This window comes from Hypanus sabinus, chromosome 9 (assembly GCF_030144855.1).
Source record: "Hypanus sabinus isolate sHypSab1 chromosome 9, sHypSab1.hap1, whole genome shotgun sequence".
NCBI lineage: Eukaryota > Metazoa > Chordata > Chondrichthyes > Myliobatiformes > Dasyatidae > Hypanus > Hypanus sabinus.
Genome location: NC_082714.1, coordinates 14,921,278 through 14,937,029, shown reverse-complemented (window position 1 = coordinate 14,937,029; position 15,752 = coordinate 14,921,278). Strand labels below are relative to the sequence as shown.

Here is a 15,752-nt window from a genome sequence, read left to right as displayed (position 1 = left end):
CTTTCAAATGTTTTATAAAATATTAAGGTTAGGAAGTTAGGAATAAAATTCAGAGTGATTTGATGTAGATGCTGATCTACATGGTACATGGGAGCTGAATCAAACTCTGCATTTTTTTTAATGCAGTTAATTGTCTTTACTGTTCCTCTACCACTTAACCAAACAGTCAGGATGGTTAAATCCACAGCTGCCTTCTCTCTTTTCATTGTTGTACTTTGAGGAGCCTTTTGAAACACTCATCACCTCCACCTGAATAGGGGTTAATCCCAAAACGACTTGCGTTTCCTTTATGCACTTTGCTCATAATACCCGTCTTCCAAGCTAGTTGCTGGGCACTTCAGATGCCCCACCTAATCCACCTTTAATATCAGGTCAAGTCACTTTTTATTGTCATTTCGACCATAACTACTGGCATAGTACAAACAAGATGACGTTTTTCAGGACCATGATGTTACATGAAACAATACAAAAACTACACTGACACTACGTAAAACAGCACAGAAACTATACTAGACTACAAACCTACACAGGACTGCATAAAGTGCACAAAACAGTGCAGGCAGTACAATAAAAACAATCGGCACAGCAGAGGGCAGTAGGTTGGTGTCAGTCTAAGCTCTGGGTATTGAGGAGTTTGGTGGCCTGGGGGAAGAAACTGTTACACAGTCTGGTCATGAGAGCCTGAATGCTTCAGTGCCTTTTGCCAGATGGCAGGAGAGAGAAGGGTTTATATGAGGAGTGCGTGGGGTCCTTCACAATGCAGTTTGCTTTGCATATCGAGAGCAGTATCAGGAATTCAACCTTAATCAGTCTTGCCAAAGTCAAGAAATTGTAAAGTATAGGTGTTGAACTGTACTTACAAAATTATTTGGAATCCCAATTTCTAAATTTTGAGATAACTTCCAAGATGTTGACCATTATGTTGCACATTGAATACAGGTGGCCATGGAATTTTAACAGCTTCTCCAATTAATTAGCTTTATTAAATCACTCACAACAGCCTACTGCCTAATTCTTTATGTTAAGAGTACTTCAAGAATTAGTTTAGTGGATTAGGAAACCAGAGATATACCAATGATTCAGATTCATTGAAATATACAGTGAAATTTGTCTTTTGCATTAACAACAAATACACCTAAGGGTATACTGGGGGCAGCCTACAAACATCGCCACACATTCTGGCACCAACATAGCAAACCCATGGTGCTTGGCAGAACAACACAATACAACAAGGAACAAAACATCTGCAAAACAAGTCCCATTCCTCCACCCCCGCTCACCCACCCCATAGCCAAATCAGTAGTTACATTTAAATCCAGGTTCTTGACTAGCAAGGGTGTCAAAAGTCACAGACAGAAAGCAGAAGAATGAGGTTGAGTGGGATACTAAATGATGAAATGGCGGAGCAGACTGGATGGGCCAAATGACCAAATTTGATCCTGTGTCTTATAGTCACACACAGTGCTGAAACAATATGGAGATATTCACGCAGGCATGCTCATCACCTTTGTAAGATGAGACTAAAGTTCAAATATGACTACAGAAGCAGAATTTAAATTCAATTACTTAAATGATTGGAACATATAATTAGCAGCAGTATTAGTGATTATTAAACTCCAGGTTATCATCGTAGTCCATCTGCTGATACTTACAGTGCAGATAATCTGCTGTCATTTCCTGTTTTGCTTGTCATTCCAATTCTGTATGTACCATTATAGTTAAATGCATTTGAACTAGTCTAGCTATTTACTTAATTCCAGGATATTTGGAGATGTAGAATAAATGCTGGTCTTGTCAGCAATGTCTACATCCTGTAAATAAACTAAATGTAAATTTAGAGCAGTAAGTTAAACTAATTTAAGATAATGATTGAAAATGAAACATGGTGTAAATTCTCAGAAGGTTAGGCAGCATCTGTGGCAGAGAAATAGAGTTCAGGGTTTGCATTGAAGGTTCTTAGTAGCATTATCATTTGAAGTACATAAGCTTTGAACTGGAGCATGTTTCCCTTTCCACAGATGCTGCCTGATCTCCAGAATGTTTTGTTTCAGATTTCCAGCATCAGCACTTCTTTATAAAATTTTTATTCAAAATTATGCTGTTTGTTTATACTTCAGTCTTTTTTTTAATTTAAAAAGAATGGCTGTACATCAAATTAACTAAGCGTGTCCATTACTTGGTTAATTTTGACTATTTATTTTAATATTTGTGCTCTTTCCCCTGCTGCCCTTTGGTTTGATTTAATTCAGATGTGGACTGGCATATGATGTAAACTGTTGAACACCTTGTGAGCAGCACGACTGACATGATGATAGTAGTGCTGAGGAAAAAGTGACTGGGAGATGGTGCCTACAATGGTAAAGTCTAAAAGTTACCATTTGAACATTCTACAAATGTCTTGCTACTTGAAGGTTACTTTCCTTTCTGGTTCTGTTGCATCTCTTAGTATCATCCCCATTCATTTTCATGTTTATATAATAAACAATAGGAAACTATCAGTGTCCATTTTATGCACACCAACACAAACTGGGCCTGGTCTGTATAGAATATACAGCACAGAACAGACTAAAGAAGTCTGTAGTTTTACAGACTCAGTGGACAATTTAATTGTCATATCAAGGAATGTTTTTATTTTGGACTTATAATTCAACTTTGGGTTGATTTGATGAAGGAAATTAATTTATTCCAAATACAAAATTAATAGAAAAAAGATTGGAAAGGGCAAAAGCATTTTCAAAAAAATAGGAAAAGTACTTAAGCTGGTTAGTTAATGCAGTGGAAACTTCCATGCCAGTTTTCTCCCTTTTTTGTCCTGACCTTAAGGTACAGATTCCTCATGGGGAACTGTCCAAAGGGGAAAGAGAGGAGTTTATTTTTAAAGTCATTCATTTGGAGTCGCAGGAGTGTGCTAGGGAAGAGAACTTAGCCACTTCCCTCTGCATTTGGTCATTGAAATTCGTTGTTTAATCACTCATTTTTGCAAATGTTAAAAAGATTCAAAGTGATTCATATTTATAATTCTTTATAAATGCAGAAAAAATGACAATTGGAAGCATCCTTCCCAGTAGCTGATAATTGAGTGTGGAATGCACCAAAGGCAGAAATAGTGGTTTTAAAGAATAATAATTGGGAGCGTTTACACACATTGAAGAAATTTGAAAGTAACTTGTTCAAAAGGTATCAAACTCTTTTCAGTGTGAAAGTTCCTATTGTTCTTCTACCTTTTAACATCTTGACCACTCACTTTCTATTTTTATATTTGAATTGGAGAGGGAGGAGAAATTCAGGTTCAGCAGTTTTCGGATGGTGTGGTAGCATCAAAATTGGGAGATGGGGGTTGATTTTCGCAGTCTCAGGAGAATCTCAGGGTGATGGAATTCATGCAGAGTGTGAATGCGAAACGTATTTTGTTAGTCATGAGGAGCTGCAATTTTTGAGGTTTTGTTGAAAATTAGTAATTAGTGTAGCTCCGTAGAAATTGAAATTTAATATAAATGATAATACATATGTGCTGTTATCAAAGGTGGTCTTTGTGCCTTTGACCTAGATTCTTAAATAGAAGAATTGAAAGAGATTTGGAGACATTGTACAGAAAGACAAAACTGTCTAAATGTGTCTTACACATGAGAAAGCGTGCACACTTTCTTTTGTATTAAAAGAATAATCATTAATGGGAAAAATCTTAACATTCACTGTGTTTATATGTCACTATTCTCAGAATTGCTCAAAGTTTATCAGAGATTATAATCAGTACAATAAAATGTAGCAGAAAATATAGAGCTAGTAGTTTTCAATTGCTAAAACAAACACGGGAAGTGAGGTTTGAGGAGATTTCCCCATGTTAGGGAAACTAAGAACAGGAGGAGGTAAATGACTATAATCTTAATTGTACATTAACATTAAAACATTTCAGTCTTTGGTTTTTTTATCGTAGGACACTTGCTCAACAAGACACTTTTTTTGATGTTCCACCAGAATCTCATGACCTCAGACATTATTGCTTTGGTCCAAATATGAACTGAATTCCAAATACACAGCCATTTTCATGTAGCTGTTGTTAAGTTACAATGGGGAAGATGTTGGACTAGAAAGAGTATAGACAAGTAACATCTATGTGGAAAACCCAAGTTTAGGGAAAAGTTGTTTCTTTTCTTCCTCTGAATTAGCAAGGTTATTATTAATTTAACAAATTGTCTTTTAGAATAACGATTTCAATATTCTGTTGACCAATATAATTTCATAAATTACTGATGTCACCTTTGACAGTGCTCCTTTTTACTGTGTTTCCAGATTGTATAACTCCAGTTTTATTCTCTAGAGTTCAATGCTCGTCAGATTCATGCTATGATTTAGGTGGTGGGTGATTATTGTTAGCTGTGCTGCTCACAAAAGCATCTTCAACTGGTGCCCGTATAATGGAGAAGTTCAAATGACAGCAGAGGAAATACTTAAATGTTAAAATATGTATGGTTATTAAGGGAACCATCTTAATTTGATGTAAGAATGTATTTTTTTGTTAAACCATTCATGTTTACAGTCTGTAGTTTTATATTTATGTTTCTGCATCAAGATAACTGAAATCTTATGTTGTCCATCCTTCAACAGCCTCTTAGTAATGCCTACCATGAATTAGCACAAGTGTATGCAACGAATAATCCAGCAGAACTTCGAAATGTTGTAAACAAGCACAATGAAACGTTCACAAGGGATAATAATATGGGACTGGTCAAACAGTGCTTGTCTTCTCTTTATAAAAAGAACATTCAAAGATTAACAAAGGTAAGGCATATGTGCACAAATTGCACTATACATCAAAATAGACAATAAAATAAAACAGAATATTGTTTTCTTTCAATGTACTTAAAAGTGCAAATTATTACAGTGGAAGCATAATACTGCAATTCTTATGAAATAGCCCCATTCCCCCCATTCAAAGTCTTAATCTACTAGAAATATTTTACCTTGATCATGGGTAGACTTTGTAACTTGTTCTCAATTAACTCAGATACTGGACTCAGAAATGCAACCGGTATAAAGTAATTAACGGGTATAAGAGATCACCATAAGGTTGTGTCAACCTGTTTATGCATTAATGACTAAGACCAGCTTCCTTTCAGTGAGAAAGGTGTTCAAGAAAATAGAATAAAATTATCACTCAGCAAACAGCCCAAAAAAAAACTGGGAGGCTCGCAATGAATGGAATTTTTGCAATGTTTCACTTCTGAAGGGTGTATCCTCCTTGCAACTTCATCTGCATTGCAGCACTAGAATTGGTGGATGACCTCTCCTGATTCTTAATTGGAAGTTGGACATAGGTTATTTGCATAGAAATTGAGGCTTTAACCTCCATTATTAGGATTGTTATCTGCAAGGAAATGTGCAAACTTGAGGAATAACTTTAAGAAAAAGAGATAAGTGGAAGAAGAAAGTAATATGAAAAGTGTGTTTGCATGGTTGACAAGCTAGAGAAAGGGAGAGCTGGTAGTTGTACTAGTGATTTCTCTGTAATTTGTAAATAGTTAATAAAGAGTTGACTGTAATTTGTAAATAGTAAATAAAGAGTTATACATTAAAGCAAAAGGGCTTTTCAACTATACTGGACTCCAAATTGGCATTTGCACTTGTTGTCAATGAAAATATACTTTTGTTAGTTTTGAGATCTTCTCATGTTCAAGTACGTATCCAGTGAGTGGCCTTTTCAATGCAATGATGTTCTGCATCTCATCATTAGAGGTAGCACAGTGGTACGGTAGTCACTGTGGCTAACTTGCCAGTCTTGAGACCCAGGTTGAATCCTAACCTTGGTGCGGTCTGTGAGTGTTTTGCATGTTTTCTCTGACTTTTCTTCCACATCCTAGTGCATCAAATGGTTACCCATTATTATTATGTATTATTATTATTGTATTATCTTTATTGTATTATTGTATTATCTTTAGTGTAGGTTACTGAAAATATAATAAAAGGAAATTTGTTGAGTATTTGTGAGAGAATTAAGTTGCAGGGGGTGAGGAAATAAATGGGTGAATGAAGTGAATGTCATTACACCTCAAGAGCCATCATGAATCTGATGGGCTGAATGGCAAACTCCTATGTTGTTGTTCATATACGGGCATTGATATCTGTTTGGCAAGGCTGTCAAAGGATGGGGAGCAAAGCAGAGTAAGAACATGGCTGACTCATTTGATGTGAAATTTGTTTTGCAAATGCAGTACAGTGCAGACATAAAATTATTGTTGTCCCATACTTTGAGGATCCTTAGTGATGGATGCTACCTCCTTGAGGCACTGCCTCTTGAAGGTGCCCTCGGTGTTGGGGAGGCTTTGCCTGTGATGCTTTTCCTATGTTTATGCTGTTTTTCAGGTAAAATTGGCTAGTGCAAGTGCTTATGATTATTAGAAGAAATTGTCATTAGAACTCTATGTATTGCCAGATAAAGGCATCTGCTGCATTGGTTCTGCTGGGTAAAGTGTTTGTCAATAAAGAAACTAAAGTTTTGGAAGAGAAAATAGGTGGAAAAGCGTTACAAAACCATGTGTATTGAAAAAAAATCAGCAGTTGATACCTGTGTTAAGGAGACTGCTCCACAAAAAATAAAATTTTTGTACCATTCAATGTGATAGCACACGTGATATAAAACTATAGGGCGTATACATGTGCCATTGCTGTTCCCTAATTTAATGGATATTTTCACTCTAATAAATGGACTTAAGAGAGGAGAAAATGACTTCTGAAATTTGCAGAGGACAAGGAAATTAAGACTACTTGTATTATCTATTGCCTAATCCAACACAAAGAATTTAAATGAAACTAAGACCTTTGTGATACGTGTTTCTCACTGATTAACCACATTAAGTATTGGTGAATAGACTCATTGAAAGCTCAGAATCATCCATAGGAATTGATTTGGTTGTCAAACTTTTAGATCTGATATCTGAATAGCTCCTGAAATTTTTGGGTTAATTTCTGAAAGAACTTTATTTTTACAGGAAGCACTGATCTTTATATCAAGTATCTAATCTTATTTATGTCTTTTTTTCTTACAGGAAGGTAGTTCTAATGCTGTAGATCAGGGTTTGCCAACCTTTTTTATGCTATGGACCCCTATTATTAACCGAGGGGTCTGTGAACCCCAGGTTGGGAACCACTGCTGTACATTATATTGAGTTTAGTGGAGAGCATACACATATGCAATTTAACTGTTGAGACAACTGGTCTATAATGCATTACTGATGCTTTCCGATGTTACATTAAGTGTTACCTTGTTTTTAATGCAGACATTTTTGACGTTGTCCTTGCAAGACATGGCTAGTAGAGTACAATTATCTGGTGCCCAGGAAGCGGAGAAGTACGTACTTCACATGGTAAGGCTTTTTGTGTAGAAAACGGTTTAAAAGATTATAGGTTAACAGAGACTTGAAGAATCAACTGTATAATTTGTTAAAAATGAGGAGCAAGAGTCAATAAAATATTGCATTTTGTAAATAGAGCAAAAAGTTAAAAAATAAAATACACTCAGTGACCACTTTATAAGGTACACCTGTACACCTGCTCGTTAATGTAAATATCTAATCAGCCTGTCATGTGGCAACAATTCAATGCATAAAAGCATGCAAACATGGTCAAAAGGTTCAGTTGTTCAGACCAAATATCAAATAGGAAAGAAATCTGATCTAAGTGACTTTGACCATGGAATGATTGTTATGGCCAGATGGGTGGTTTGAATATCTCAGATCTCTTGGGATTTTCATACACGGCAGTCTCTACAGTTTACAGAGAATATTGCGGTAAAATAAAAATCCAGTGAGCGGCAGTTCTGTGAGTGGAAACATTTGTTAATGAGAGGTCAGAAGAAAATGGCCAGACTGATTCAAGCTGACAGGAAGGTGACAGTAACTCAAATAACCACACATTACACAGTGGTGTGCAGAAGAACATTTCTGAATGTAGAACATGTTGAACCTTGAAGTGAATGGACTACAGCAGCAGAAGACCATTCTGAGTTCCATTCCTGCACCTAACAAAGTGGCCACTGAGTGTAAATGCTTAGGCTAAGCACATGAAAGCACATGCAGGTGTGACTATTCCATTGAAGAAAGAACTTTGTTAAAGGAAATGCAGCATGTTCATTCAAGTTGTTTCTAATGATGCGAATTATAGTGGGGATTTGAACTATTGGGACTATCTAAGAAGATTTAATTAAGTTATTTTCTGAAACCTGAAGGGATTTTGAAAGATATGATCAAGATAAACAAATCAGTGTGATGACATCATTATAAAATTGTTACCAAGGGATTTGAAATTTCCTTGCCCATTGAGGTTAGGATATTTTGACAGAATTGCTTATTGAAGCAGATTATTTAATCTTTTAATAGAATACTAAATTGATCCTTAGAGGAAAGGGAAATGCATGGTTATTGGAAAAAGGCAGTGCAAAGGAAATAGATCAGAAATCCTGCGTTAGGGACCCAGCTGTAAAGTGACAGGCCCACTGAATACCCCTGCCAGTTCCTAATAGATTCCATGGGAGTTAAAACAGCATTTAACAGACTCTCCAAATACGTTTGTTCATCTCAAAACTTAGAAGGTGTTGCCTGACGTTAATGATGAGGCTAGCTTTTCTCCTGTTCCATCTGACCTTTGGTGCTTCCAACCAGGAGGTGATAGAAAATTGAATCTTGACACCACTTCTGCAGGCTACTTGTCATTGCTAGGATTTTCTGAAATTGAGGTCTGAATACATATGCTCAAATATTGCGGACGTAGAGTGACAGTGTGATGACTATTCTAGCCGTTGCATATAACTGGCTAATCAATTATTGAAGCAGTATATAGGAAAAGACTGAAAGATTTCCTTCCTTAAAACAGTAATGTAAATCATTTTGATAGATTGGATCTAAATTTTATACTATCCAGCAGATAGCTGTTGCAGTGTCATTGCTGGAGGGGTTGAGTCCTTTAGCATCCATTTTCCTTTCCCTGGTGTTGTGGAATTGGCAGTTCAATTTTCTGGGGTTAGTGGGTTCATTTGCAAATGTAAAGTGGTGTATCAAAAAGTGGTGTTCTTGCTAACTGGATAACCTTTACTGGTAATGCTATTATTACTGTACTATTTAGTGTGTCTATATCCAATCTAGATTATATTATTAAAATTATAATCTATATTGGATATAGATGTAGTAAATGTTCTTTTGTGGGTTATAAGTGCATGATAATAGAAGAATCAAACTCCTTTGGATTGTTTTTCAAAGTAGAATTGAGGATAATCTTAGGACATGGACGTTAATTAGTTGGGAGATGAAGATGACGTCAGTGCAGTTTTGTGACGGGGGGTGGGGTACAGTAACGTAATGGTTAGTGTAACGCTATTATAATGCCAGTAGCCTGGGTTCAATTCCCGCCTCTGTAAGGAGTTTGTACGTTCTCCCCGACCACATGGGTTTTCTGTGGTGCTCCAGTTTCCTCCCAAGGACATATGGGTTAGTAGGTTAATTGTTCATATGGGTGTAATTGAGCGGTAGGGGCCTGTTGGATTGCAAGGGCCTGTTTCTGTGCTGTATTTTGAAAATGAACAAATTTTATTCACCGGATGTTTATACTGAGGATTTAACTTCTCACAAAATAGAATGCTGCCAATTTATACAATGTAATTTGTCTGCACTTCAGGGAAAATTATTTGTACTTTTTATCTAGCTGACCTAGTCTAGTACAATGATATAATTACATTTGCTGATGAGAATCATTGATCTTTGATTTCATGAAACAAATTTTCTTTCAGATAGATGATGGGGAAATTTATGCTAGTATTAATCAGAAGGATGGCATGGTTAGTTTCCATGACAACCCAGAGAAGTACAATAACCCAGCTATGCTTCTCAACATTGACCATGAGGTAACAACTAATTTATTATAGTTGCTGAATTTGATGTTGACATTCTGCTTCAATTATTATGGGATTTGGATGTTCCTGGCAAGACTTGCATTTATTAGCCATTGTCTTTGATGAAATAATGGTAGGTTCTCTTCTTGAACAGTTACAGTCCTTCTGGTGAAGTACTCCCTCGGTGGTATTAGTAGGGTTTACATATAATGATGAACAAAAGGTGATGTATAATCCAATTTGGGACATGTCACTTGAAGGGAAATTTCTCTCTACATGTTACTACTGTCTTTGCTTTTCTGACTGTTGGAATTTCACGGTTTAATGACCCAGTCCTCATGGGGATGTTGTGAACCTCTCTGTTGCCCCTACACTTCCTGAAGCTGTATTTATGCGAACCATTCGGTATGAAAGCAGATGGCTATATGATACATTCATTGTAACAAGATAGAGTTAAGTAATAGATGGAGACAAAAGAGCATTTTAACTTTCTGGAGAGATTTATTCTCCTGAAAATAAATGTAACAAAATACAGGAACGTGCAGCTAAATGGTGCCTATATACAAAAGAGTTTCAATAAACTCTTGTGTCTGCATATCCAAACTAACACACACAAAATGCTGGAGGAACTCAGGTCAGGCAGCATATGGAAATGAATAAAGTCAACATTTTGGGTTGAGACACTTCTATAGGATTGGGAAGGAAGGGAGAAGGGGAGATGAAGTAAGAAGCTGGGAGGTGATAGGTGACAGAAGTAAAAGGCTGAAGAAGAAGGAAACTGATAGAAGAGAGTGGACCAAGGAAGAAAGGAAATTAGGAAGGGCATCAGAAGGAGGTGGTAGGCAGGTGAGATGATAAGGGGTAAGTGGGGAGTGTTAAAGAGCTTTAATATTTTTGATAGATTTTTTCATCAGTAAACATAATCCTGAGAATAATGATATACAGTTGTCATGATGATATTTAACTAATTTTGTTGTCATTTTAATTTCCAGATGCAAAAATGTATAGAGTTAGATGAAAAGCTTAAAGCAATGGATCAGGAAATTACTGTTAATCCACAGTTTGTACAGAAGGTAAGAAATGATTCGAGAGATTGTGCAACTTAATGCATTGTTTCTCTTGTTGCTTAGCCCCAAATATTCTTGGAAGATGGAACTGAATCCTTCCTTGAACTATTGTAGTCCTTGGGCCACATTAAAACCCAATATGGGATGTAGAGTCACAGAGTCATAGAATACTACAGCACATAAACAGGCCCTTCAGCCCATCTAGTCCATGCTGAACCATTAATCTGCCTGGTCCCAACAACCTATACACAGACCATAGCCCTCCATAAGCCTCCCATCCATGTACCTATCTAAATTTCTCTTAAATGTTGAAATTGAACCACCACTTCTGCTGGCATCTCGCTCAACATTTTCACCAACCTCTTAGTGAAGGAGTCCCCCCTCAAGTTCCCCTTAAATATTTCTCCTTTGACTCTTAGCCCATGCCCTCTACTTCCAGTCTGTTTGGTAGAGAAATACAGGACCTTGATCTAGTGATTATGGAATAATGAAGATCATGTATTCAAGTCAGTCTTAATCAGAATTATCTCATGTAATTGTTTATGTAAGCCCATGATACTTTTGATGGAAGAATCCTTAAATTACAGCATCCACTCAGCATAACAGTATTTGTTTTTAATAAAATGAGAATGCCCAGTATGATTGACATTCCTTGAAGTTAAGTGCCATACTGCAGTAGATCCATGGACCGGAGTAGAAAATCCTTTAAATTGCCTTTTCTTACAGAGCATGGGAACGCAGGAAGATGATGTAGGAAGCAAGGCTTCAAGTTATTCATAAAAGAAATTGTGAAGACAGTGGGAAAGAGCAATAGTAACAAAAGGATGCAAGTGAAGAAGGTGGATCAGCAGGATTAAAACAAGGAAGCTGGGGGGAATGGATTTAGTTGCATGAACATCAGGAGAACAAATCAACCGTTTTGATGAGTGATTCCTCTGTTGTTAATGCTTTCAGAACTGTTTATCTTGGCAAAAGAATCTTATCGGTAGGAATAAATCTATCGTTGCTTTATATATCATTGATTCATGGTTAGCACCAAAACTGTGTTAAATAAAACCGATCTTTGGTTCTCCATTTTGTTTCTTTGCTTATTTTTCTTTCAATTTCCAGTGGAAAGTATTTTTTTAAAAGGTCAACTCAATTCATGAAGTGAGATTCTGTATACATTAAAATAACACAAAGACAAGCAGATTTTCTGGATCATTTGATATTATTCCCCATCACATTTTTAATTCACTTTTTAAGATCTGTAGATGTGAACTTCCCACTATTCAGGACATTTACAAAGGCAAGTGCGTTTAAGAAAAGCCCGAAGGATCATTGGGGACCTGAGTAACCCCAACCACGATCACCTGCTACCATCCGGGAAACAGTACCGCAGCTTAAGAGCCAGGACCAAAAGGTTCTGGGACAGCTTCTTCCATCGGACTATCAGATTGATTAAATCACACTGATACAATTGTATTTCTATGTTATATTGACTGTCCTGTTGTACGTACTATTTATTACAAATTACTATAAATTGCACATTTAGACAGAGATGTAACGTAAAGATTTTTACTCATGTATGTGAAGGATGTAAGTAATGAATTCAATTCAATTCAAATTAGATGTTACACAGTACAATAATTAATTTTCTGCAGAACTCAACAAGTGGAAAATGAGTGCAGGGGTTGGGGGAGGAGCCCTATGAATGCAGCAAACACGTATGTGGTGAGTGAGGGACGGCAGATTATTGGAGCTTTGCTGCACTATTCAGTTGAATGGTAACTAAACAAAATAGACAGCTACAAAATGGATATTGGGTTTCTCTTAGAGTACATTTGCTTATTTTGGGATGATGCCTTGAGGAATACCTGGGTGAACAAATTAAGACAGAAGCACAGGAACAAGCCCTTGGCCTAATCCTACCTGCCTGCATGTGATCCATATGCCTCCATTCCCTGCATGTTCACACATCTTTCTCTTAAGCAATACTATTGTTCCTGCTTCTCCTGCTACCACCTCTGGCATTGCGTTCCAGGACCATCCTGCTCATTGTGTTTTATAAAACGACGTTTAAGCTTTCTCCCTTTCACTCCATCAATGCGGCAGTGCCTCACGAAGGTGGGATCCTAAGAAGCCTAAGGACCCTTGCCCAAAGTTTTAGGAACATCATCTTTCCCTCTGCCATCAGATTTCTAAATGGTCCATGAACCAATGTCCTTTGTCATTCGTCCTCTTTTGCACTATTTGTAACTTACAGAAAATTTAATGTCTTGCACTGTACTGCTACCATAAAGCAACAACCCTCACAACATGTTAGTGAGAATAAACTTTATTCTGATTCTGAAGATTTTAGAACAATTTTCCATAGTTTCTATCCAAGCCACAAAGTGGAGATCTCCCTGAAAAAGATAATAGTGCAGAAAATGAATTTAAATTGCTCTGCTATAGGCAGCTGGCTAAAGCCAGAACAATCTTGTCAACATGTAATAACCTAGGCAGAAGGAATCAATAGCTGATTAGATAGATATGCTGAATTAATGTTTACAGTCTTAATTTTGGGAGACTATCTATTCAGTAAATATGTACTTCCAGTCTTAAGAGTGGCAGTTATTTCTGGTTATGCCTCAAGTTTGGCCAACCTTTAATCAGCCAAAATATTTTAAGACCATAGGACAGAATTAGGCTATTTGGTCCATCTTATGGTCTTATGGAGTCTGCCCTGCCATTCAATCATGGCTAATCCTTTTTTTCCCTCTTCAACTCCGTTTCTTGGCCTTCTCCCCATAACCTTTGATGCCATGTCCAATCATGAACCTATCAATCTTTGCCTTAAATACACCCAACAACCTTGCCTCCACAGCTGCATGTGACAACAAGGTCCACAAATTCGCCCTCTGGCTAAAAAAATTTCTACACATCTGTTTTAAATGGACGCCCTTCTATCCTGAAGCTGTGCCCTCTTGTCTTAGACTCCCCCCCCCCCCCCCCCATCATGGGAAACATCCTTTCCACATTACTCTGTCTAGGCATTTCAATGTCTAGGTTTCAATGAGATCCCCCCCTCATCCTTCCAAATTACAGCGAGCACAGAGCAATCAAACATTGCTCATATGATAACCCTTTCATTCCTGGAGTCATCCTTGTGAACCTCCTCTGGACCTTCTCCAATGCCAGCACATCTCTTCTAAGATGAGGAGCCCAAAACTGTAACCAAGGTGAGGTCTCACCAGTGCCTTATAAAGCCTCAGCATCATATCCCTGCTCTTGTATTCTAGACCCCTTGATATGAATGCTAACATTGCATTTGCCTTCCTCACCACCGACTCAACCTGCAAGTTAACCTTTAGGGTATTCTGCACAAGGACTCCTAGGTCCCTTTGCATCTCAGATTTTTGGATTTTCTCCCCATTTAGAAAATAGTCCGCACATTTATTTCTACTAGCTTAAGTTGGTTGGTAGGTATATAGTTTATATTTCCATTGATTTAACAATTGTTTTCTGTAGTAACATTTATTTACAACACCTTACCCATGTTAGTTTTATTGATGCTTTAGCCAGTTTAGTTCCTTTGAAAGCATTTAAGTAGTTTACTTTCATAACCTATAATATACTGCTAGCCTGTACCTTATATTTTACTAATAATTGCCCATCCTTCAATTTTAACTCTTAAATTTAGAGATGTAACATAGTATCAGGTCCTTTCAGCCCAGCAAGCCTGTGTTGCCTGCTTACTCACCTGTATGTCTTTGGAATGTGGGGAGGTAACTGGAGCACCTGGAGGAAACCAAGTGAGAATGTGCACACTTCTTGCAGACAGTGGTGGGAAATAAAACATGAACCAGGGTTGCTGGCACTGTGTTAGCGTTACACTGACCATTATACTACCACACCGCCCCCAAGATTAATTCCTTTCTGAAACTGTCTGAGGTTCTCTGTACCTTCCCCCCCCCACCTCAATAATCAAGTATTCTTTTTAAAATAAGCAGACCAAACCATTTTTCTAGTTTGTTTATTTCACTAGTTAATTACATGCCTATTTGCTTACTCATCTACCTTCTTCGAGATTCAGCGTGGTTTACAAGCCCAAAGAGCCCGTGCCGCACCATTACAGCCATGTGACCAATTAAACTATTAATTCGTACATCTTTGGAATGTGGGAGAAAACTGATGTACCCAGAGGAAACGCACACTGTCAAAGAGAGAACGTACAAACTTAGTTCAGACAGCACTGGAACTGAACCCACATCGCCAGCATTGTAACAGCGTTACACTAACAGCTATGCTACCATGTACATTGCATTTCAGTTGTGGACAATTTAAGTTTTTAAATGATCTCTGCAGATTTAGCTATTCATCTCAAGCCTCTGTGATTTTTGTTTGTAACCTGCTAAGCAAGGTTCCACGTTTAGCATGGACTCCACAGCAAGTTTCTATTTTCTAGGTACTAGATGAATTCCAGATCATTTGGGGAAACTGGGAGGTTGACAGACAGGACACAAAGGGAGATAGTGACACCCAAGGTGCAGGACATACAGTACTGTCCAAAAGTCTTGGGCACCTATATATAGCTAGGGTGCCTGAGACTTTTCCACTGTACTTTATTTGTCAACATGGAGTGGGGAGTGAGATTGTAAATTTGGAGGGAGCAAGCGATGTAGGGAATGGCATGAGTGGAGTTCTGTGGGTGGGGTATGGGAAAGGTGGCAGAGGAGTGTCAGGGGCGAGGGATGGTGTGGGTACAAACACACCTGCTCTAAGACACCAGGCAAGCTCAGTTGATTACAAACAATTGAATTATTGATCATTACAGAATGGCTCTG

General features: G+C 37.6%; 1 protein-coding gene across 1 annotated transcript in view; it reads left to right on the top strand.

Annotated features, from left to right (window-relative positions):
- Positions 1-12,018, top strand: part of cops3 (COP9 signalosome subunit 3) — a 48,365-nt gene extending 36,347 nt beyond the window's left edge. The window contains exons 9-13 of the mRNA XM_059979079.1: positions 4,606-4,779; positions 7,275-7,361; positions 9,776-9,889; positions 10,870-10,950; positions 11,671-12,018. Of these exons, the coding sequence (XP_059835062.1) occupies positions 4,606-4,779; positions 7,275-7,361; positions 9,776-9,889; positions 10,870-10,950; positions 11,671-11,724 (510 nt within the window). The 3' untranslated portion in view covers positions 11,725-12,018. The remainder of the gene's footprint in view (positions 1-4,605; positions 4,780-7,274; positions 7,362-9,775; positions 9,890-10,869; positions 10,951-11,670) is intronic.
- Positions 12,019-15,752: the final 3,734 nt, after the last annotated feature.